The sequence below is a fragment of the Gopherus flavomarginatus genome, chromosome 6 (assembly GCF_025201925.1).
Source record: "Gopherus flavomarginatus isolate rGopFla2 chromosome 6, rGopFla2.mat.asm, whole genome shotgun sequence".
In the NCBI taxonomy this organism is placed as follows: Eukaryota; Metazoa; Chordata; order Testudines; family Testudinidae; genus Gopherus; species Gopherus flavomarginatus.
The window spans coordinates 65,341,614-65,364,733 of record NC_066622.1 but is presented as its reverse complement, the minus strand read 5'-3'; the positions used below and the strand labels follow the sequence as shown (position 1 = coordinate 65,364,733).

The 23,120-nt window shown below is 48.8% G+C and overlaps 1 protein-coding gene across 2 annotated transcripts in view; it reads left to right on the top strand.

Moving 5' to 3' along the window:
* The first annotated feature begins 6,831 nt into the window (after positions 1-6,831).
* MYOZ1 (myozenin 1) overlaps positions 6,832-23,120 on the top strand; it is a 31,070-nt gene continuing 14,781 nt past the window's right edge. Inside the window, exons 1-3 of one of the 2 annotated variants that reach the window (XM_050960287.1) lie at positions 6,832-7,014; positions 9,880-9,980; positions 14,048-14,229. In XM_050960287.1, coding sequence (XP_050816244.1) covers positions 9,905-9,980; positions 14,048-14,229 — 258 coding nt within the window. In that variant the 5' untranslated portion in view covers positions 6,832-7,014; positions 9,880-9,904. Of the gene's footprint in view, positions 7,015-9,838; positions 9,981-14,047; positions 14,230-23,120 lie in introns of both variants that reach the window. The other variant, XM_050960286.1, reaches the window with a different exon arrangement.

Here is a 23,120-nt window from a genome sequence, read left to right as displayed (position 1 = left end):
TGCATCCCCAGTTTGTTCCCCATAAGGGAGGCTTGTTCTCAGCTGAATCCAACCAAGTTCTTCCATAACTGGATTGCTCAGTTGCTATGACTTGTCTCTCTCCTGTTCAGAGATCTCCCTGGTCTATGGGGCCAGCACAAAGAGGCCCATGACACACTAAAACAACTCCCTGCCCCTCTCCCCACATTCATGAGGACACTTCACCCCCATCCCCACATAGCTCCCAGCATCTGTGCCCTTGTAAACCCCAAAGTCCTTCCCATTGCATCCATGTAATTCCCCTGGCTGAGAGGTCACCAGGGAGTTAGCGATGAGGAGAGGTGCAGGAGGGTGATGTGGGGTGGGGAGACAATAGAGGGGATACACAAGCATGATGAGGAGGGTCAAGTAGGCATAGAGGTTACTGACCAGTCACAGGGTCATGGGGATTGGGGACAAATGTGGGCATGAGGAGAAGGGAACCAGGGAGTTGAATAGGCATTGGGAAAGCAGGGGATTGGCTGGGCATGGGGAGAGGGGAATCCAGGAAATACACATGCATAGTGGGAGGGGTAGGGGTGTTACATGGGTTACAGGAGGGGAAGGGGGAAGTTAGGTGCACATGCATTAATGGGTGTAGAAGGGAGTCTCACTGCTGGCACGCACCCATTGACAGCTGCCCCAGCCCTGCAGTGGCCTGTCCAAGTCACTTCAAAAATCTCTCTTTCCAAGGAATCAATGTCCCACACAATGTTAGTCCTAGCTGGACTGGGGAGGACAGGACTTCCTCTTTTCCTGCACAGCATCCGGGACTGTCAGATCTATCCCCAGATTTCTCCCCAACGGGTAGGAACTTCTGCAAACTGCCCCACTCCCCATGCTTTCTGCACCCATCACTCCTCAGCTGCAAGGGGAGGGATCTCTGTACAGGGAGCTGCTCCCCCATGTGCCCAACCTCCGTGCATCCAGACCCCCTCACACCCAGAGTATGAGCTCTGAGCTTCACCCCCCCACACACCCAGAACCCCCACCACACCTAGCCCCACTCACGCCGCACCTGGACCACCTCAACGAGTCCCATCTTCTGCTCCTCCACGGCTCCTCTTCTGCCCCACTCTTCTGTCAGAGCAGTGCTCCAGGACTTCTCCCTGGGATCTCTCACCCAAGAAAGACACAATAAAAGTAAATTCTGCTTCTCCCCTAGGCTTGAACTTTTAATCCGTTCTGGGTCCTCCTCAGTGCTCTGTCTGCAGAACGCTGACTCTCACAGTTTACCTCCTGTCAACTGGCCCCTAATCTGGAGCCTCCCACTCTTCTCTCAGGGTTTTAAGTCATCTTTTACTCCTAAGGGCATTCTGCACCAAAAAATTAAAAATTCTGTGCAAAAAAATGTAAAATTTTTGTGCCAAAATTCTGCAAATTTTATATGTCAAATAAATATGAAGGCTACAGCATGGCATTGGGGAGCACAGGCCATTGGCTGCACAGAGGTAGGAGATCACTGTACAGCTTCCCCCCGGGACACAGACTCAACGGTGAGGTTGCACCTAACCCTGACACAGCGCAAGGACTGGACCTGCCCCAGAAAATGTCCCAGGGCCCTGCCTTTCCATGTCAGGTGCACCAAGTGTGGGCAGGCAGGCTCAGCAAGGCAGGATCCAAGTGTGGAGGGGTTTAGTATGGGGGGATCCAGGTGTGGATTGAGAGGATTCTGTGTGGAGCAATCTGGGTGCGGGCAGCTCAGTGAGGGATCCAGGTGCCAGGGGATCTGTATGCACAGGAGCTTGTTGGGGGGTTGTGGGTGCAATTGTAATGGGACTCTGCAGGGGAGTCCAGGTGAAGGTGGTTGGGGTGAGCGGGGGGAGGAGTCTGGGTGTGGAGGGAATAAAGTTTGGCAGGGGAGTCTGGGTGTGGGAAGTTCAGTGGAGTGGTCCAGGTGTGGGAGGGATAGAGCTCAGCAGGTGTTCTGGATGTGAGGAGCTCAGTGGAGGGTCCAGATGTTGGGGGAAGTGGGGCTTGTCAGGGGGGTTCTGGATGCTGAGGGGTTAGGCTCAGAGCTCATACTCTGGGTGTGAGGGGGTCTGGATGCATGCAGGGCCAGCTCCAGCGTTTTGGCAGCAATTCTACCGCTGCTGCATCATTCTTCAGCGGCAATTCAGCGGCAGGTCTTTTCCTCCAAAAGGGAGAGAGGTACCTGCCGCCGAAGAGCTGGAACTGCCACCCCTCTCCGTTGGCTGCCCCAAGCACTTGCTTGCTGCGCTGGTGCCTGGAGCTGGCCCTGGATGCATGGGGGTTGGGCAGATGGGGCAGCAGCTCCCTGTACAGAGATCACTCCCCCTGCAGCTGAGGAGTGATGCAGGGGAAAAGGAAGTACCATCCCCTCCAGCCCAGCCAGGACTAGCAGCTGAGCCCAGCACAGGGTAGGAGCCACCAGCCGGGTCTTCCCCAATCCGATACCCTGCACCACAGTGATTTACCTCTCTGCTGGCTGCCCTGGGCACCCGAAACATACTGCTGGGGAGGGTCATATGACCAATCGTGTGGCTTCCCTTTCCTTCTCCATCAGAAAGTCATTTTTCCGCAGGGAAGCAAAGAAATCTGTGTGGGACATAAATTCTGTGCATGCACAGTGATGCAGAATTTCCCCAGGAGTAATCTTTATTCCCTGGTATTAGAGGGCTTCACATCACTCTCCCAAGTGTTGGAAGGGGAATCCAGCCCCATATCCTACACTGACTTATAGTCCAGGGATCTTAGAATGAGCAGCCAGTGTCTGCTCCAGTGTCTGCTCCATCAGCCACCTTGCTGCTGCCTCCCTGGGCCACTTCCTACCATTAGCCTTTCTTCAAGCCTTTTCTCCCCACTTTCCATAGCTTTTCCCCCTAGACCTGGTTCCTACTTGTGTATGAAGGTCAGCCATAGGAGCTGGTTTCAATCCTGCATCTTCCAGTTATCTTTTCTTCCCTCTGAAGGTAAGAAGTATGCACTCCCCTCTGAGCATCCCCCTCACTCTGCCAGACCCTTCCTCTTTCCCTCAGGTCTCTTTAGTGCAAAAAGGCAATTACAAAGTTTATCTCTCTCCCCCCAATACTTTCCCCCATTTTTGTTCATGGCGAAGCAGACTTGACTGGATGGTCTATAACTGCTGCCAACTATAATCCCTAAATACCTAGCTGTTTATATTCTGTCATTCTGCCTTGGGTCTTTCAGGTAAATTAACACCTTTCTAATCCTACCCTATTTACCCAATATTTTTACTAAATAACATAATGTAATGTGTTATCATAAGCCATTCTCATTCTTCAGAAAGTTTTTCCCTTTCATTATCAAAGCCCTTACATACCCACAAAAGGCGATCAACTGTTTCTTCTACCTTACAGTGCACACACAGTACATCTCGGTGTTTGTTTATTCAGAAGAGATTTTCATTTAAACCACAATGGCCAGTTAGCATTCTAAACAAAAATCACTTTGTTTTTCCTATCCAGGCTTTGAAGTATGTCATTATCTCCAACTCTGGGGCACAGTTCCAAAAATCTTCTTCCTCCTTTTTCATTGATCCAAATATTTTCCCATTCCTCTTTTCAATTCTCCTGTCCTAGGCTTTTGAATTCCTGTTTGCTCCAGGGTATTTCTATGTCAATCCTTCCATTTCTTACAGCACTTTTAGCTGCTTTGTTCACCACTTCATTCCCTGTTATTTCAATATGGGCTGGAGTTCAGGCTAATGCTACTTTAACCCCCATCTGTACTAACTATGTTATTAGACCCCCATCCATTGTCTGCATCCCATCACTTCTTCTCCACAGTCTGCCTGCAACCCAGGAACCACAGCATCCTCTTCATGGCCCAGCCCTCCGGTTGTGTAACTATCCATGTCCCCCTTTCTGGAGGAAGTTTAGCTCCTCAATAGGCCTGCCACTTCCCCAGTGGTAACTGCAGTCACTTGTCCTGCCACTTGCCCAGTTGTAAGAAGGATTGCAGGGAACCCAGGCCTGCTCACTACTCTAGGTCCCAGCCCGGGATCCTGTGGATTGAAGACACTTATTGCATTCCTTTACTTCTACTAGAACTGCATTTCCCTGGGCCTCTTCCCCATGACCACAGCACCCTCCATGTGGCGGGGAGGGATAGCTCAGTGGTTTGAGCATTGGCCTGCTAAACCCACAGTTGTGAGTTCAATCCTTGAGGAGGCCATTTATGGATCTGGGACAAAAATCTGTTTTGGGATTAGTCCTGCTTTAAGCAGGGGGTTGGACTAGATGACCTCCTGAGGTCCCTTCCAACCCTTGATATTCTATGATTCTATCTCAGCAGCCCATCTGGAGTACCTTCTCTTCTCCCCAGATTCTGCCTGCACTGCTCTGTCCAAGGTGTTATAGGGTTGTAGCCTACTCTGGACATAGCTCTACTTCCTCAAGCTCCAGGCAGCTACTGCCTCTGCTCTGCCCTGTGGCTTCTTAGATGGGCCTGCTGGGCCCTGATTGGCTGCTTATCACAGCCCCTCTCCTATTGGCTGCTTCTCATGTAGCCTCCCTAGGGCTCTCTTAACACTGTACTAGCCAGTGTGGGGCAGACATCTCATCACAGTCCAATGGGTTGGATTAACACAAAGAGAAAGAATAAACTGGAGATTAAAAATTTACCACTAGGAAAGAACCAGAAGATCAGGACAAGAGTGAAGAAGAAGGTTCCAAGCTCCTAAAGGATCTGCTGAGAACAAGGTAATTGATAGTGAGTCCAAAAAACTACTGGTGCTGGGCACGCATCACAGATCCAATTTAATGTGAGCATTATTGCTATTAGTTTGCTACTGTCATAACAGCTACAAAATCAGATTGCTTTTAGACATATTAATTCCTAATTGTGGTATACAATATGCAACCCCAACTCTTCCTGGTTTTTTCTTTTTTGGACCCATCTATATCTATTCAACAAAAATGACTACTTTTCATCTATAGTGTGATATACTTTATTTTTTATACCAATTGTTTCCTTTTTACCCTTAAGTTTACAAAATATATCAAAATCCACCTTTGGCCATATCATAACCTAGTCCCAGATTTGGACCTTAGCGTCCAAAATATGGGGGTTAGCATGAAAACCTCCAAGCTTAGTTACCAGCTTGGACCTGGTAAAGCTGCCACCACCCAAAAAATTAGAGTGTTTTGGGGCACTCTGGTCCCCCCAAACCTTCCCTGGGGACCCCAAGACCCAAATCCCTTGAGTCTCACAACAAAAGGAAATAAACCTTTTCCCTTCCCCCTTCCAGGTGTTCCTGGAGAGATACACAGAAACAAGCTCCGTGAATCTAAACAGAGGGATTCCACCCTCCCCGTTTCCAGCCTTGGAAAACAGAAGTACCGAGAGCTAATCTCTCTTCCCCCCTCACCCAGAGGGAATGCAAAGTCAGGCTAGTAAATCTAACACACACAGATTTCCCCCTGACCTCTTCCTCCCACCAATTCCCTGGTGAGCACAGACTCAATTCCCTGGAGTTCCCCACTAAAGAAAAACTCCAACAGGTCTTAAAAAGAAAGCTTTATGTAAAAAGAAAGAAAAATACATAAAAATGGTCTCTCTGTATTAACGTGACAAATACAGGGTCACTTGCTTAAAAGAAATATGAATAAACAGCCTTATTAAAAAAGAATACACTTCAAAGCACTCCAGCAACTATACCCATGTAAATACAAAAGAAAAACAATAGAAACCTTACTGCCTTACTATATTTGTACTTACAACCTGGAAACAGAAGATTAGAAAGCAGGAAACAGAAATCCTCCCATAGCTGAGAGAGAGAGACAGGCAGAAGACCAAAGAACAAAGGACTCACACACAAACTTCCCTCCACCCAGATCTGAAAAAGTCTGGTTTCCTGATTGGCCCTCTGGTCAGGTGTTTCAGGTACTTCTTTCCAGGTGTAAGAGACATTAATCCTTAGCTATCTGTTTATGACAGGCCATGTGGCTTTCCAGCCATATATAATTTTCCCATAACTGCCATGTGTAACTTTTCCTTGTCCTCCATCTTCTGCTCCACATTTCCTCTCTTTATAGCACCACCCAGATGGCTGCAACTTTAATTAGGTCTGGCCTACCCTCCAGGTGCAACAAGGTGTGTTATTTGGCCCCTCTGGCTCACATTGACCCTGTCACCACCTGTCTGGAGTGTGAAATGAGGGGTCTGTGCATGCACTAGGGGTGTGAATAGGGGGATGGTATGTAGGCATGGAATGATGGAAGTAATGCAGGGAGGTGACAAAGGTGTAGAGTAGGCAAAGTGATGTGGATGCTGGGAGAAGAGAGGCAGTGACAGGTGAATGTGACATGGACTTGGGGGGACAGGGGGCATGCAATGGGGGAGCTGTGTGGGTGTTGGTGGCAAAGGGAAAGGGACTCGGGCACTGAGGAAAAGTGGAACAGGGAGTGACTTGACCAGGGGGAAGCAACATGGAGCCGGAGGTGCAAAGACAGGGAGGGAAGTGAATGTGGCAGTGACAGGGGCGTGTTGAATGGAAGGAGGTACAAGAGCACACCGAGTGTTGGGATATACAATAGGGGAATAGAGTGGGAGTTATTGTGAGGAGGCCAGGGGTAGCAGAGTGGCAGGAGTTGTGAGGGTGCAGGAGAAAGACATTGACTCACTGGGAGGAAGGGGAATGGGGAGTTCCACAGGCATGGCGCCTGCTTGGTTTCTGACCTGGGACAGAGGGAGCAGCTGAAGGAGTGCTGAAGTGCACTCTTTTCCTTTTCCTCCTCTCCCTTATGCTGGTGCTATCTGAGACCCCTTTGCTTGGTGCCATCTACTATTAATAACCACTGGATGCCTGCTTGAGCAGCCTCCAGGAGTCAAATTCACAGCACGCTGCATCAGCACTTTGTGCTGTGCAGGTCCTGGCTGAGAACGGGTGCCCTAGATCAGCAGGGACTGAGAGCAGAGGGACACGGAGAAAGCAGCCCACCACCATCTCACTGCTGCGGGGCAGGGGCAGAAGGGTTGTATGTTTGTCTGAACCTGGAACAGTGAGCAGAGGTGAGTCCCCCTTGCTGCAGAATAGATCCAGAGGACAGGCAGTGCTTGCAAAGGAGCTAGAGATTAGGGACCAGCCTCAAACTGCAGTGAGAACCAGAAAACTAACTTTGAAATGTTTGCAGAAGGGAACAGCAGGTTTGGTGGGAAGTAATTGTGCTGAGGATAGAGCAATCCTGAGGGCAATGTCCTCTTGCAGACTTGGTCCTGTGCCTGGCATGGCTGGAGGAAGGGGAACCAAAATCCTGCCAGCCTCTCTCTTTGTCTGGGGTCACTGAATGCTGCCTGGTCTTGACATAGTGCTAGGATCACTGAATGCTGCAAGGTCTCTATCGTGCCTGGAATCATGCAAAGCTGCAGGCTGTCCCCTCTCCCCAGAATGCTGCAAGTTCCCCTGGCCCTCACTCTGCCTGGGATCAATGACGGATTACAGACCAGTGCAGGCTCCCCCTTCTCCCTCTCTGGGATCAGTGTATCTTAGGGCACAGCCCCCTAATGGGGACATCCCTCCCCACGTGTTGCAGGGAGTTCACAATTCAGGCAGGGAAAAGTTTTCCCTCCATTTTTTCCACACTTCTGACCTATCAATTGTATCCCCTAGAGAATCCCAGCCCTCATCATGAGTCCTGGCAGCATTGTCCCATCCTGTCAAACAGTACCCTCCCTCTTTTATATAGCCAAACAGATGGCCAGCTGCTCAGAGGAGAAGGCATACAGCGTGCTTTATTGGTGCACCTGCTGACACTTGATTTGGGATATACCACGTCTGGCACTTTTACAATGTGAACTTCATAGAGATCATACCAAGCCCAACAGAAAATAAACTGTGGAAATCAAGAAGAAAATCTGGCCCAGTAGAATGCATGCTGAACTGACTGGACCTGATCTGGTCTGGCTGAAATAAAAATGGAGACATACTGAACAATATCTGGAGAACAGAATGTCTCGTTTGCAACTGAGACCTTGCACAGATTGATAGGGTCATTTTTTAAAAAGCAGCTCAATTTAGTGCCTACAGTTCTGTACCCATAATTAAAGGTGCAAAATGGTAGGGACCAATTATGGGATTTAGATGTCTAGCTACTGATTGGTCCTGAAATTTGAAGTTGAAGTCAATGGAGCTATTCCAATTTACACTAGCTGAGGATTTGGCCCCTAAATGGTGTTGTTTGCATAACTGTGAGGGCAAAATTGGAGGCTGGATTGTGGCCCTGTTAAAACTGTGCTCCTTAACTTCAGTGCTGGATTGTGAGAGAAAGTCTGGAATGGATCTGCAGAACACTGCTGCTTTCCTCTCGCAGCCTTGCAATGCAGACCTCTCAACCTACACAGCGACATAGGTGAGAGACAAGGTGTGGAATTAAAGCCCTCAATGAAGGGATGTGTGAAAAGCTAAATAAATAGGACACAAATGCCCTTGACTTCAAAGGATTTGGAGGTTTTTCTCGAAATGGCTCCTGATGGTTACTTGCTTCCGTCATAAGAAGGGCCCAACGGGGTCGTACCAATGGTCCATCAAACCCAGTATCCTCATCCTCACAGTGACCACTGCCAGATGGTTCTGGTAATTGCAGATTTAGGAACACCTGGAGCACGGGTTGCATCCCTGACCATCTTGGCTAATAGCCATGGATGGAGCTATCGTTCAGCCCTTCAGGAGTAAACCATCTATAGTTATAAGGCTCTTTCTGCTCAGTTTTTGAGGGGCTGTTCCAATGTTGATAGGATTAGCCCATGTCACACAGTCCAAGCTTGTAGGACATGCAAATGCCCCAAAGTATCTCCTGGGCAGACTATATCATTACAGTCAGATGATGATGTATTACAATCTAATGATATTTGCATAGCGGTGTTAAGTTGTGATGAAATTACCTTACATACAGCAGGACATTCTAGCACAGACTCACAGTAGAATGAGAGAGTTGCAGCCTGGTGTCCATGAGCACTGTGAAACTGTGATGTTGCATGATGGTGGTGTGGTGTGGCAATGTTGTGTTGTAACATGGTGATGTCAACTTTACAGGGTGTTGACATGTGTCATGACATTAAGCCACCATAAAGCTCACATCAGCACTTCCTGATGAGAGAATTTTGTCCTGGAGGATTAAGTTAGCTGGAAGCTACTCTGTAGATGAGGGATGGGTAGGGTTGCCATCTGTCCAGGTTTTACCCGGACTGCCTGATTTTTGGCTTCTGTGTCCAGGTGCCACTTAGGGTTGCCAGGTGCCCGGTTTTCAACTGGAAAGTCCAGTCGAAAAGGAGACCTGGCAACCCTAAATAGCACCCAAACCAAAAGTCCTGTTACTCCAGGGCAGGGGGAGGTGCTGGGTCATTAACCCACATCGGTCCCTGCTCAGCCTGGGCAGCCTCCTACCTGCAGGCAGGCTCCTTGAGATGATCCAGTGAACAATGGTGGGGGCAGAGGAGAAAGTGACGGGGGCAGAGCCTTGGGAGGAAGAGACAGAGCAGAAGTCAGGTCTTGGCGGGTAGGGCAGAGAAGGGACCAGGGCCTAGGGGAAGAGGTGGGGCAGAGCTTCCGGGGAAGATGTGGACATGGGGTGGGACCTTAGGGAAAGAGCTGGAGCAGGGGCATGGCTTTGGGGGTAGAGGCGGAGCTGGGGTGTGGCCTTGGGGGTAGAGGTTAAGAAAGGGCAGGGCCTTGGGGGAAGAGGTAGGGTAGGGGGCAAAGTGTGGGGCTTTGGGGGTCTGGTTACCAGTTAGAAAGGTGGCAATCCTAAGGATGGGGGGAATTCAGGTGAGAAACAAAGGGCTATGTACCGTATTATAAAGGAGAGGCAGGAAACTAGTTTCCATTCTCTCACTACAGTTTTCAAGTGTTTCACTCTCCAAACTCCTTGTTTCTCTAAGTTGAAGCAGAGAATCCTTTGTGGTAATGCCCCTTGCAGGAACTCCAGCTCCTATCAAGACGAAAAAGTCCACTAAACTCATTGGGAAACTAACTCGTGAAGGTAAGAAGTATGCACACAACTCCCAGAAATCCCTGGTGGTACATGGCTCACTGTACATTGGAGTGGGCAAACTTTTGGGGCCAAGGGCCACATCTGGGTATGGAAATTGTATGGCAACCCATGAATGCTCTGAAATTGGGATTGGGGTGTGGGAGGGGGTGAGGGCTCCGGTGTGGGGCCAGAAATGAGGCGTTCAGGGTGTGAGAGGGGGCTCCAGGCTGGGGCAGGAGGTTGGGGGGTGTATGGGGGGCAGTGAGGGCTCTGGCTGGGGGTGCAGGCTCTGGGATGGGGCTAGGGATGAGGGGTTTGGGGTGCAGGAGGGGTTTGAAGGGAGGGAGGGGGATCAGGGCTGGGGCAGGGGGGCAGAAGGGGGGTAGAGGTGCAGTCTCCAGGAGGCGCTTACCTCAAGCAGCTCCCAAAAGCAGCAGCATGTCCCCACTCTGGCTCCTACATAGAGGCACAGCCCAGGCGACTCTGTGTGCTGCCCTATCTGCAGACGCTGCCCCATCTGCAAGCACCATCCCATCCACAGGCACCGCCCCTGCAACTCCCATTGTCTGCGGTTCCCAGCTGGCTGCCCCGATGCATAGGAGCCAGATGGGACACATGCCACTGCTTTCAGCAAATGCCTGACCCCACTTCCCGGCTGGAGTGCCAGAGCAGGGCAAGCCCCCAACCCCACTCTCTGGCAGGAGCTTGAGGGCCGGATTAAAATATCTGATGGGTCAGACACTGCCTGCAGGCCATAGTTTGCCCACCCCTGGTCTACATATAGCTACACAGACCAGGGTATGTGAGTGGAGCTGGGTGAAACATTTTGACTAAAATCTTGTGAATTTGTGTTGGTGTCACCGAATTGTTAGACTTAAAAAAATAGTTAAATCACTTTATTTCAACATTTTTGAAAAATGTTTTGGATTTTGATTAAAAATGGCTTTTTCTTTAGAAATGTCCTTCAATTTTAAAAATAATATAAAATGTTTTTAAAATGCTTGATATCAAAATGAAATGTTTCATTTTGGTTCAAACAATGTTTTGTTCAACCCGAAATGAATTTCTTTGTCCAATTTGACAAAAATTTGGAAAAATTTCAGTTTTGTATTGACCCCAAATTTGATTTTTTTGGATTTGCCAGAGAACCAGTCAGTTAGTTATTCACACAGCTCTGTAGGGGAGCCCATCTCCAAGACACTGGGGTGCATGAATGTGCTGGGCTGGCTAGTGCTATTACACCTGTGGGCAGATGGAGTCACCCCACTCAGTGATTATCAATTCCAAACTATTCCCATTGTTTGTTGTGTCCCATGGTCAGGGCAGGCTCCAGGGGTTTTGCCACCCCAAGCAGCCCCTCCACCGAATTGCCGCCGAATACTTGAAAGTGCCACCCCGCTCCGGAGTGGCTGCCCCAAGCATCTGCTTGATAAGCTGGTGCCTGGAGCCAGCCCCGCCCATGGTTTCCAGCGCACGTACTGGTGGCCTCTATTTGGTGCCATGCAGGACTGAATTAGTTATTTGGAGAAGGAGCCAGGTTGGCAGGCAATGGGAAAGGAAAGGTCCTGGAAGCATTAAATACATTTAGAGAAGTCAGGAGGAGAGTCTATAATGTACCTATCCATTCTCTGGCAGTAACATCCAAACACGAGGCGCAGTATACATACTGCCAATCGGCAAGGTCTTTCAGATAACATCACATACCACCATATGTGGTTGGCTAGTGTTGGCTCACAGGGATTTAGTTTTCTAACATTCCCCACACAGGAGTGGTATAAACACAGTGGGCCAAACTTTGTCCTTGGTTACACAGGTGTAAATCCATTGATTACAGGGGGATTACTCCAGATTTACACCAGTATAACTGAGAGCAGAATTTGGCCCTGAATATATATGTCACTGCTCCAGTCCCATTAACTAGCTACGCACCAGCATGGATCTGTCTATCATTACCTCCATCCCTAATTTATTTTCCTTCTTAAACAGCAACCCCTTGATTGTCACTCACTAGTCAATGGACCAAGTTCTCCCAGTGAGATTGCAACTGACAGGAGAATTCAGTCCTATGTGTACTTCCACTGCAGTGCTAGGGACACATTTCCTTCAGCAGCGGATGTTTGTATTGGAGGGGGTGGTTTGTACACCGCTGTGATACCCCTTTTACTCTCACTTTAAATGTAGAGATGAGGAGATTTCCAGAGGTGCCGCAAAGCAGTAAAAAGCTAAATGTTATTCCCTTCCCAAATCACCAAGAGGGAACTCAGGAATCTGCTCTGCTCAGGACAGTGGGAATAGGGGCACCTTTATGTAGGTTTTTAGGTTTCCCCCCAAGCCAACCAGAATTGCTAAAACCTTGTCTTCACATCAACAGGCAAATATAACTCCAATATTCTATAGAAAGTCTCTTCCCACTGGGAATAATGCTGTGTGGAACTGGCTAGCTAAAGAGAGGGTTCCTCCAGAGATTTTGCCCATCTGACCAGCTGGGCTGGGGAGGAGAGGGAAACAGTCTCTGCCAACAAGAAGGGCTGTTGTTTCAAACAGGTCAATGCTCACTAGGGAACTTTTAATGTGTAGTAACAGGGTTCACATGGCCACTTAGTAGACCCTAACATTATTCTTGCACGTTTATTGCACTGGAAATATCAGGCCATTTGAATTCCCTGTTTTTGCTGGCATACTCATTGGAGGCTCAGTGGTGCTTGTGGTATCATAAGAGACTGGCAGTAAATGAGAGGGGAAGAGGTTTGTAATCAGAGGGTAGATCCTTGTTTCCAGCTGAGCTGTGTGTAATGTAGGACCTAGCATGAAGAGAAAAGGTAGCTATATGCCACCATTATGGCCCTGCCACCCATTCACCATGTTCCAGGAGGTTACTTTTGGCAGACATATATTTAACTCAAAGCTCTAACACACACTTGAGAGAGAAGTTCGCTCTGTGAAAGATTTGGGATCTATGCCACTTCAACCGAAGACTGAGAAAATCCCCCTCCCCTGCACTCTGGTTCGCTCATGAGTTTTCTAGCAAAAACAGGGGAGGCAAATCTTGCTCTTCCTGGTGTTTTTAGGGTAAAAAACAAGCAGCAGCAACAAGAAGATCATACAGAAGCAGAAAAGGGCACAGACCCCCAGGAACGGCGCCAGGATTTTTGGCACCCTAGGCGGGGGTCCTTTCGCACTCCCGGTCTTTAGGGCACTTCGACGGCGGGTCCCGGAGCGAGTGAAGGACCCTCCACAGAATTGCTGCAGAAGACCCAGAGCGCGGAAGGACCCGCCGCCGCCGAATTGCCGCAGCGGGTGACAAAATGCCGCCCTCCCAAATCCTGGTCCCTAGGCAACTGCCTAGGTAGCCTAAATGGAAGTGCCGGCCCTGCAGACACCCTTCCCCACTTTATAGATTCCCTTTAAGATTCCACCACAGAATTTCAGGAAATGGAAGGAAACATTTCTTCAGTGGCTTTGATGAGGTTTCTGGTGGCCTCACCAGATTTGTGGCTTGAGGGACTGTTAGTCAGGATGATCTCAATGCTAAATAGGTCAGAGGGTCACTCCATTACAACGAATCTCTGTAATTAACTTCAGGGGGGTGTTCTCCATGCACACAGCCAAATTAAACTGCAGCCATTTGCGTGGCTGCCAATAGGGCTTAATCCAATGGTCGCAAATGTTGTCTTTGCTTGTTGCTTGCCAGTGCTGCTAGGCGAGTGATTTCCAGATGAGCTGACCATAGAGCAGTGGAGTGTAGAAAGGTGACCAGACAGGCCACTGGGGCAGTGTAGGATAGCAATGGGAGGACTGCTTGCACTGATTCATGTACCTCAGAAATGGGATGTGTCCATGCTAATACTGCCCTGATGTAATTCCCACCCATGCAGATGCACTTGGGATGGGAACTAGGGTAAATTCCATTCATGGATATCCAGGGGATTGTGTGTATAGAATAATATTTCCATCAGTGGAACCTTTCTAATGCAGACGAGGCCCTGCTGCTCTGGAGGGCCTGGTGTCTGGGAATAAGGAGGGGGCACCCTGGGACAGAGAGCTTTCTAAGATGCATCTTCTGGTATCTTTTCCAGTCATGCCACAAGAAGGGTCCAAGCTGAACTTGGGGAAGAAGATCAGCATCCCCAGGGATGTGATGCTAGAAGAGCTCTCACTCCTCACCAATAAAGGATCCAAGATGTTCAAACTACGCCAGCTGAGGGTAGAGAAATTCATTTATGAGAATCACCCCGACATCTTCACTGACAGTTCCGTGGTAGGTCAGAGCATGCAACCACAAGCCGGTTCCTATACACATGGCAATGCGAGGGAAAATTGCACATCTCCACTCTCATCACAGGCTAAGGGGATATACCTTGGGTGGGGGAGAGGCCAAGACTGTGAATGAATATACAGACTGAACTTCCTTTTCGCACCAGCATTGGGTTCCTTCAGGGCACTTTTAGGATCCATTAATGGAGCAGTGTTAGGAAAGCTGAATGCTAGGAGAACACTGAGGATCATATGGTTGTGTTGATGTGCCAAAGCTAGAAAAGTGCATGATTATTTACCTGTTATTATAATAACAAAATTTCCCTTCTTGCACTGGGGGCAAATGATTCATTCAGATCTGAGGTCAGCTCACCTGGGCTCTCTTCCATTTTTACTGTAGGATGTGGTATTTTCCCTTCTTGGTGTAGGCCTCAGTTCAGTTTTGAGAGATGATCCATGAAGTAAAATTGAGATAGAGGCCTCTAGCTGTTGATATTGCACTTACTTTGGTTTGTTTGCTGGGAACCCATTAGTAGAACTGTAAAGGAAAGAATGTTTTATTTTTGCTAGTGTCCTGTGCTGGCCTTTACAGTGGATAAAGTCAGGCTTATGCATTTTTTCCTCCCTCTCCCACCTCGGAAAAATTAATTCTGCTTGTTGCTTAACATTAGAATCAGGGTTGGTCTTCCCTGTTTTTGTTGGAAAAGCAATTAGAGGATTGGAGTGGGAGCTTTCTCAGCCCTCATACAAAATAACATTGATATTGAACTTTTCAGAGAGAACTTTTCTCTCAGGCGGTTGCCAGCAGTTTGAGTTAAACAAACAGAAGAGATCTCATAATTTTAAATACTGTGACTCATCATCTTCTCTCCTCTTCTGTCTGCTATTTAAGATTCCATCTCTTGGCATGCCATCATCCCACTTGTCCTCCCATCCAGGGGAATTCAAGACTTCCTATTTCTAATAAAAGAATCAAGCTGAAAATTTTTTCCACAAAAGAAAAGCTCTGAGGACTCTCTCATGATTAAAGCAGCAAATAAGGGATTTTTTTCCCCTTTGCAGTTCACCTTTAACTTTGGGAAGCCAGGTGTGAAGAAGCCATAAGACAGGCTGGATTGGAGGAGGAAAATCAGGGGTGGCTCTAGGCACCAGCACACCAAGCGTGTGCCTGGGGCAGCAAACTACAGGGGGTGGCCTGTCGGTTGCCTTGAGGGAGGCAGTCAGGCTGCCTTTGGTAGCATGCCTGCGGGAGCTCCGCTGGTCCTGTGGCTTCGGTGGCAGGTATGCCAAAGGCGCAGGACCAGGGGACCTCCTGCAGGTGCACCACCGAATCCGCGTTACCAGCAGACCTCCTGTAGGCACGCCACCAAAAGCCTCCTGACTGCCATGCTTGGGACGGCAAAACACAGAGCCTCCCCTGAGGAAAATCCATCAAAATAAAAAAGGGTAGTACTGAGGAGTGGTCTTACTGAAAGCCCAGGGCTGATATTCAGGATATGTGGATTGTATTTCTGGTCCTGTGTCCCCTTGGGCAAGTCTTCATCTCTGATTGTTCATCTGTATAGTTACAGCTATCCTGACCTCCCTCCCAGAACATTGTGCCATTAGTATCAGTGCTTTGAAGTTCTTGGATGGAAGGTGCTGGGGAAGTATGCGGTATTGTTATAAATAGTCAGCAGTGCAGGAAAGATGTTGAGGAAGAGGGTGAAAAGGACACAGTTAAACCGATAGCCTTAAACAGGTTACAGCTGCTTCCAAACCCCTTCTCCACCTGGGGAGCTGAGGAACCTATGGCTCACTTAAGGTTGGAGCAGGGATTGCAGACATGGGAAAAGCTCAGAAATCTTCAAAATACCTGAGGCCCAAGTTCATGTGTCAGCTTCTGAGGCTGTAGTGAGGATCCAGAAACTACATCTTTTATGTGAGTTCAGAAGGTTGTGAGGGTTTATGGGAGAGCTGACTTTGGGGGCATATGAGGCCAAGGCCAGATTTTCAACAGTTGAGATGTCCAATTTGAGAAATGCAAAGTGAATGAATTGTGGCACTTCAAGCAGCTCAAGTTGGGCACCAAGAAACTGAGGCACTGAAAAGTGGAAGGTATTTTTGGAAATGTGGGTCTCTGAACTTGGCGTTGCCAGGGACTGGGAGAAATGATTCTATCCCAGAGTTGGGAGGAATTTACATTGTTTTTTATTCAGTAAATAGTAAGCTTCGCTCCATAGTGCTCCAGCAATGGATCCCAACCACCTTCTGGACAGACACCCATGTTTTCCCATGGTGAGAAAGGAATCTGGCCAGGATACTCATTCACTATCATACAATGTCTTCCTGAAGAGGGTGAAATATTTCAGAGTAACACTGGAAGATGCTTTGCCTTGGGGAAGGGTATTTGGGGTTTAAAAAAGTCCTTAGCAAACCTGGAATTTCCTGCATGGCCTTGCCGTGGTGAACTATGAGGGTAGCAGGTGGATGAAGCATCTCCAAACAGGAGTTGCTGTTTCCTATTTTAAAATCTTATGTGCCTCCTTTTCAGATCTGCTTTTTTCAAAACAGGAACAAATTGCAATTGTCCATTGTCTTTGGCCTGCAGGGTTCAGTCTGCCCTACTAGCTCCCACCAGGACTAGACTGACAGGATCAGGAACATAACTTACCATCTGATGGTACTCAGTGAACTATGTGAAATGGGTCAGTTGCACTCAGTACATTGCCTTTATTAGTATGTATTTATTGTATTGTGGTAGTATCTAGGAGCCCCAGTCTTAGACCAGAATCCTATGGTGCTAGGTGCTGTACAAATACTTAGTCTTGCCTTGAGTGCAGGGGACTTGACTAGATGCCCTCTTGAGGTCCCTTCCAATTCTATGATTCTCCGAAACACAGAAGAAAAAGATAATCCCTGCCCCAAGGAGTTTACAAGTTAAGTATAAGACAGAGAGGGAGCACAAGGAAACAATGAGACAGTATTGGCCAAAGTGATAGGCAGTGATCTCAGCACACCAGCACCCTATCCCTTGTCAAGTTTTTTGTAGGTCTCACAGCAAAGGAGAATTTTGAGCAGGGATTTGGAGGACAACAATGAGGTAGGTTTGACAATGTTTACAGGGAACACCTACCTCCCAAGTGTGTGGGGCAACAAGGGAGAATGCACAAAAGGTGTTTGAAAATCTGGCAAGTGGGCAATAGAGGTTGGCATCATGGACTGATCAGAAGTGAGCGTCAACAGCTCTATGGCAAATGAGAGATGATAGGCAGGGTGAGGATTTGTCATGAAGGACCTGGAAAAAGTGAAGTACAGCAACTTATATTTGCTGCAATGGAGAAGGAGGAGACAGCACAAGAATGCAAGGAAAGGATTGATGTGCTCAGAGTGACAGGCTAGGAAAGTGATCGTAGCAGCAGAATCATGAACAGATATGAGCGGGGCAAGATTGTATTCGTCAGGGCCACAAAGAAGGATGGTGCTGTAGCTGAGACGAGATGATGAGACCCTGGCTGAGAGTTTCAGCTGTGTGGATGGACAGGAAAGGTCACATCTTGGAGATGTGATGCATAAAGAATCAGCAAGATTTAGAGCTAACCTGGAGGTGAGGACCTAGAGAGGAGCCCCAGCAGAAGCTGATGCCCAGGTTATGGGCATTAGTGTCCAGCAGGATGGTAATGGTGTCTACAGTATTGGAGAAAGGAGGCTGTGGAGAGAGCTTTGGGGAGGGAGAGATTAGGAGCTCTGTTTTAGCCATGTTGAGCTTGGATGGATCTTTAAGAGTTGGCACGGAGTCAGGCTGAAATTTCATCTGGAAAAGAAGGAGATAAGTTTGGAGTGAATAAATGCCCTCATCACAAAAACTATCACCAAAGCTGGCCCTAATTAGCACCTCTGCTGGCAGCCTGAGCAAAGAGACCAGACAGAGGCCAACTGGGCCACAAAGACTGAACTATCTTCCTCCTGGAGCTGGTTTCTCGGGAGCAGGGAAGCAATGTAAGGGCAGCTGCTAGTGCCATCTCTATGCTGTGGACTGATTCTTATCTCCAGGGCTGTCAATACAGCGCCTGTCACTTGCACCAAATTCAGAATCTTTTTCTGACCCTACGATTCCCTGTTCCTTGCCATCCCTTCCTTCCTTCATCTCCATTGCATGGAAGGACACAGAAAGAGAACCGCTAACAGGGGGAAATAAGGGAGGGAGCTTGGGGTTTTGTTTAGCAGAGGAGTAAAGCATTTCTACTGCTACTTTAAACTTCTCTCCTCTTACAATTCATGTTAGTGTCCCCTAGATCCTAGAATAAAAGAATTATGGAAGTGGAGAAGTCCAAAACAGAGTAGATGGTTGTATGTGGTAGCAAATAAAATGAGTGTGGTAAGTTCTCAGCCAAGCCAGGAAGGTAGAGCTAATGCAACTCCGCCTATCTGGTAGCATGTATTTAAAAGCAGTCTTTAGGGCTGAATGGGCAATGACAAGAAATCTCTGAGAGCTGAGGCCAGGGTGGTCTTTTCAGATCAGGGGGAGGGCCCAGTTGTGAAGCACAATGCGGGGAGCAGGGACTGAGGCACTGGATCATCAGTCTGGTTTCTGTTGTGCCTCCAAAAGAGAGCAAACAGTTGGGGCAGGAAGGGAAATGCTGGAACCCGGAGTAGAGGGCGGGCCTGGGTTCCCCCCCAAACCTCCCAACTCCTGTTCAGACACAGGAGAAGTTGATCCAGACTGTGGGGAAGATCACTGAGGTGAGCAAATCTGCCAATAAGCACAGGACCCACCAAGGTAGAGGAGGAACTTTGTCACAACTGGTGTTAGAAGTGGGATATTTGATGTGCACAGAGTGGCAGAAGGAGGGTGATTTAAAAAAAAATAGGAAGAGGGTTTATTATTTTTTTTAACCACAATGGATGACTTAGTGTGGGCATTGATACTAGCTACAGCGGCCCAGCAGGAGGCTACCCGTGTCCAGGCAGCTGCCCAACAGGAGGCAGTGTGGCTGCAGCAAGAGATTAATCGCCTGCTGATGGACCAGGCTTCTCAAGACCGAGCTATGTTGCGGGAACTGGTAAATCAGGTAAAGACCCTTACAGAGCTGAACTGTGGCCATGATGGGATGCAGATCATACGGGCCAGCCGTTGGCTGCAGAAAATGATGCGGGAGGATGATGTAGAGGCATATCTTCTGGCCTTTGAGAGGACAGCCCTACGGGAGGCCTGGCCTCGAGATCAGTGGTCTGGCATCCTTGCCCCATTCCTGTGTGGGGAGGCCCAGAAGGCTTACTATGATCTGCTTGAAGAGGCTGCAGTAGACTACTCCCAGCTGAAAGCAGAGATCCTGGCCAGACCTGGGGTAACAACCGCAGTGCGGGCCCAGCGGTATCACAAGTGGCGGTACCAGGAATAAAAAACCCCACGGTCCCAATTGTATGACCTCATCCATCTCCCATGAAAGTGGTTGCGAATGGAGTCCTGGAGTCCGGAAGAGATACTAGAGGTTCTGGTCATCGATCGATACATAAGGGGACTTCCGCCAGACCTTCGTGCCTGGGTAAGCCAGAACGAACCCTCCACCTATGATGAGGTTGTTGCACTGGTAGAGAGACGAAGGACAGCGAGGGAGCTGACCCGACCAGTTAAGGAAGAGGCACCCTGGATTAAACTAGCAGCACCAAGCCCTAGAGAATGGGTTACTGGGCAATCAGGAGATCACAGGTGGAAAAAGAGAAGGTCTGAAGGCCCACCAGAAGCCACAAAGAGTCGGAGCACTGAGGGAGAAGAGGATCGTGATATTAGACTGCCCAAACCAGAGACCGGGGAATGCCTAGGGCCCCATACAGATGTTATGCCTGCGGGGAGGGGGGACATATAGCTGCACAGTGTCCCGGTGCGGAGGAGCCTATGCAGTGTAACCTGGGGAAATGGACAGAGCCATGCTCCCTAATCCACCTTGTGGGGGTCTCACTAACCCCACATATGTACACGAGACCAGTAAAACTAAATGGGTTAGAGACCATGGCACTGGTTGATTCGGGGAATGCTATCACGCTTGTCTCGGGGAAGCTCATGAAGTGTAGTCAGCTGCTACGGGCTAAGCGTACAGGGATAACATGAGTCCATGGGACAGTTGGTTATTACCCCACCATCCCAGTAAAAATTGAGATTCAGGGGAACACTACTGAGGTAGCAGCAGGTGTAGTCCCTAAACTCCCATACTCGGTGCTCATAGGGAGGGACTTCCCAGGGTTTGGAGACTTACTGCCAGTAGAAGGATTGGAGAAAGAGGGGAACCCTGAAGTTAGTGAGGCATCCACAGTAGACTGTCAACCCCCAGTCTTCTCTGAAATATCCCCAGATTTATTTTCCATACCCAGACAGGGCAGAAAGTCGAAAAGGGAAAGGAGGGCAGCTAAGGCCTTGGGAACCCGAATATTGACTCAAAGCCAGAGGGTTGCTCTCGTAGGTAGGCGGACCTGAGCAGCTGAAAAGGAGGCCACCCAGGAGGGAGAAGCACCTGAGTCTGACCCCAACCCTAACGCTTCTGATCCAGTAGAGGCAACAGAGACAGAGCCCCTAGATCTTGGGCAGATTAGCCCCGGGAGAGGAAATTTTGGATGAGACCAGGCTGAAGATCCAAGGTACGACAACATTAGGAAGGAGGTGACTGAAATAGATGGGGTCCCCGTGGAAGGGAAAACCCAGGAACCAGGACCCTACTTCATAATAAAGAAGAATCTCTTATACCGGGTTGCACCAGTACAGGGGCAGAAGGTACAGCAGATCCTAGTACCTCAAAAACACCAGAACACTGTATTAAGTCTTGCTCATGGTCATCTTTTTGGGAGGCATTTGGGGGTAGAGAAGACCCTGGCATGAATCCTACAATGGTTCTTCTGGCCCAGAGTACATGAAGAAGTGTGGAGGTACTGTGCGTCCTGCCCAGAGTGTCAGCTGCACAGTCTCTGTCCCCACCTGAGGGCACCTTTAGTATCCCTTCCCATCATAGAGGTCTCCTTTGAGCGAATAGCCATGGACCTAGTGAGACCCCTGGAGAAGATGGCTCGGGGCCACCAATATATACTTGTTGTTTTGGACTATGCTACTCGCTACCCAGAAGCTGTTCCCCTGCGGAACACAGCCTCTAAAACGATAGCCAAAGAGCTGGTGGGGATCTTTGCCTGAGTGGGGCTACCAAAGGAGATATTAACAGACCAAGGAACCCCATTTATGTCAAAGCTAATGAAGGACCTCTGTACACTGCTTCATATACATACCCTGTGAACTTCAGTCTACCATCCGCAGACTGATGGGTTGGTAGAAAGGTTTAACCGAACCCTCAAGGCTATGATACAGAAGGTGGTAGGTCGGGACGGGAAGGATTGGGACACCCTACTACCCTATCTTATGTTCGCTATCCAGGAGGTACCTCAGGCCTCAACTGGTATTTCCCCCTTCGAGTTATTACATGGGCATCACCCCCATGGCATACTAGATATTGCCAAAGAGATCTGGGAAGATGAACCCAATGAGGGGAGAAATATAATAGAACATGTAATACAGATGAGAGATCCGATAGCCCGGGTCACCCCTATTGTACAGGAACATTTGGAAAAGGCACAAGAGGCCCAGAGAACCCAATACAATCGCCAGGCAAAAGTCTGACAGTTCCAACCAGGGGATCGGGTGATGATGTTGGTACCCACGGCAGAAAGCAAGCTTCTGGCCCAATGGCAGGGGCCCTATGAGGTGGTTGAACCCGTGGGGGAAGTAATCTACAAGGTATGGCAGCCAGGACGCTGAAAACAAGAACAGATTTATCACATCAACCTTCTGAAACCCTGGCATGCACAAGAGGCATGCATAACTGTCCAAAAAAGACCTAACCCAGGAAAACAAGCCTTCCAAACAGGTGAGAGTGTCTCCCGATTTAACACCAGACCAGAAGAATGAAGTGTCTGAGATGATCTTCTGGAACCAAGATGTGTTCTCGACAAAACCGGGTTGAACAACAGAGGCATATCACCACATCATCACGAACCCTGGGGCCAGAATAATAATGAGGCCCTATTGGGTACCAGCGGCCAAAAGGGAGGAAATAAAAGCAGAAGTAAAAAAAATGCTGGAGTTGGGGATCATCGAAGAATCCCACAGTCAGTGGTCCAGCCCAATTGTGCTGGTGCCCAAACCTGACGGCACCACAAGGTTTTGCAACAACTTCCGGCAACTAAACGAAGTATCCCTGTTCGATGCATACCCCATACCTTGCATAGATGAGCTAGTGGACCATCTGGGTTATGCCCGGTACTTAACTACCCTAGACTTGACAAAGGGGTACTGGCAGATTCCCCTTGCAGAAGACGCAAAGGAAAAGACTGCGTTCTCTACACCAGAGGGTCTTTTCCAATATACTGTCCTCCCTTTTGGACTACATGGGGCCCCAGCTACTTTCCAGCACCTCATGGACAAGCTATTACGCCCGCATACCAGTTATGCTGTTGCCTACTTGTACGATGTGGTCATTCATATCCCAGACTGGGAAACCCACCTAGAGAAGGTGGAGGCAGTCCTTGATACTTTCAGGCAAGCTGGCCTTACAGCAAATCCTGCCAAGTGCGCTGTGGGGTTTACGGAGGCCAAATATCTTGGCTACATTGTGGGAAAAGGTCTGGTAAAACCCCAAGTGAACAAGTTGGAAGCCATCCAAAATTGGCCCCGACCACATCGCAAGAAACAAGTCCAGGCATTCCTAGGTGTAGTGGGGTATTACCGACTATTTATCCCCCACTTTGCCACAAGGGCAAGCCCCCTGGCAGACCTAGTAAAAGCCTGTGGACCTGATCTGGTAAGATGATCTGACACAGCAGAGGAAGCATTCACAGACCTAAGGACTGCCCTCTGCAGTAACACTGTACTGATAGCCC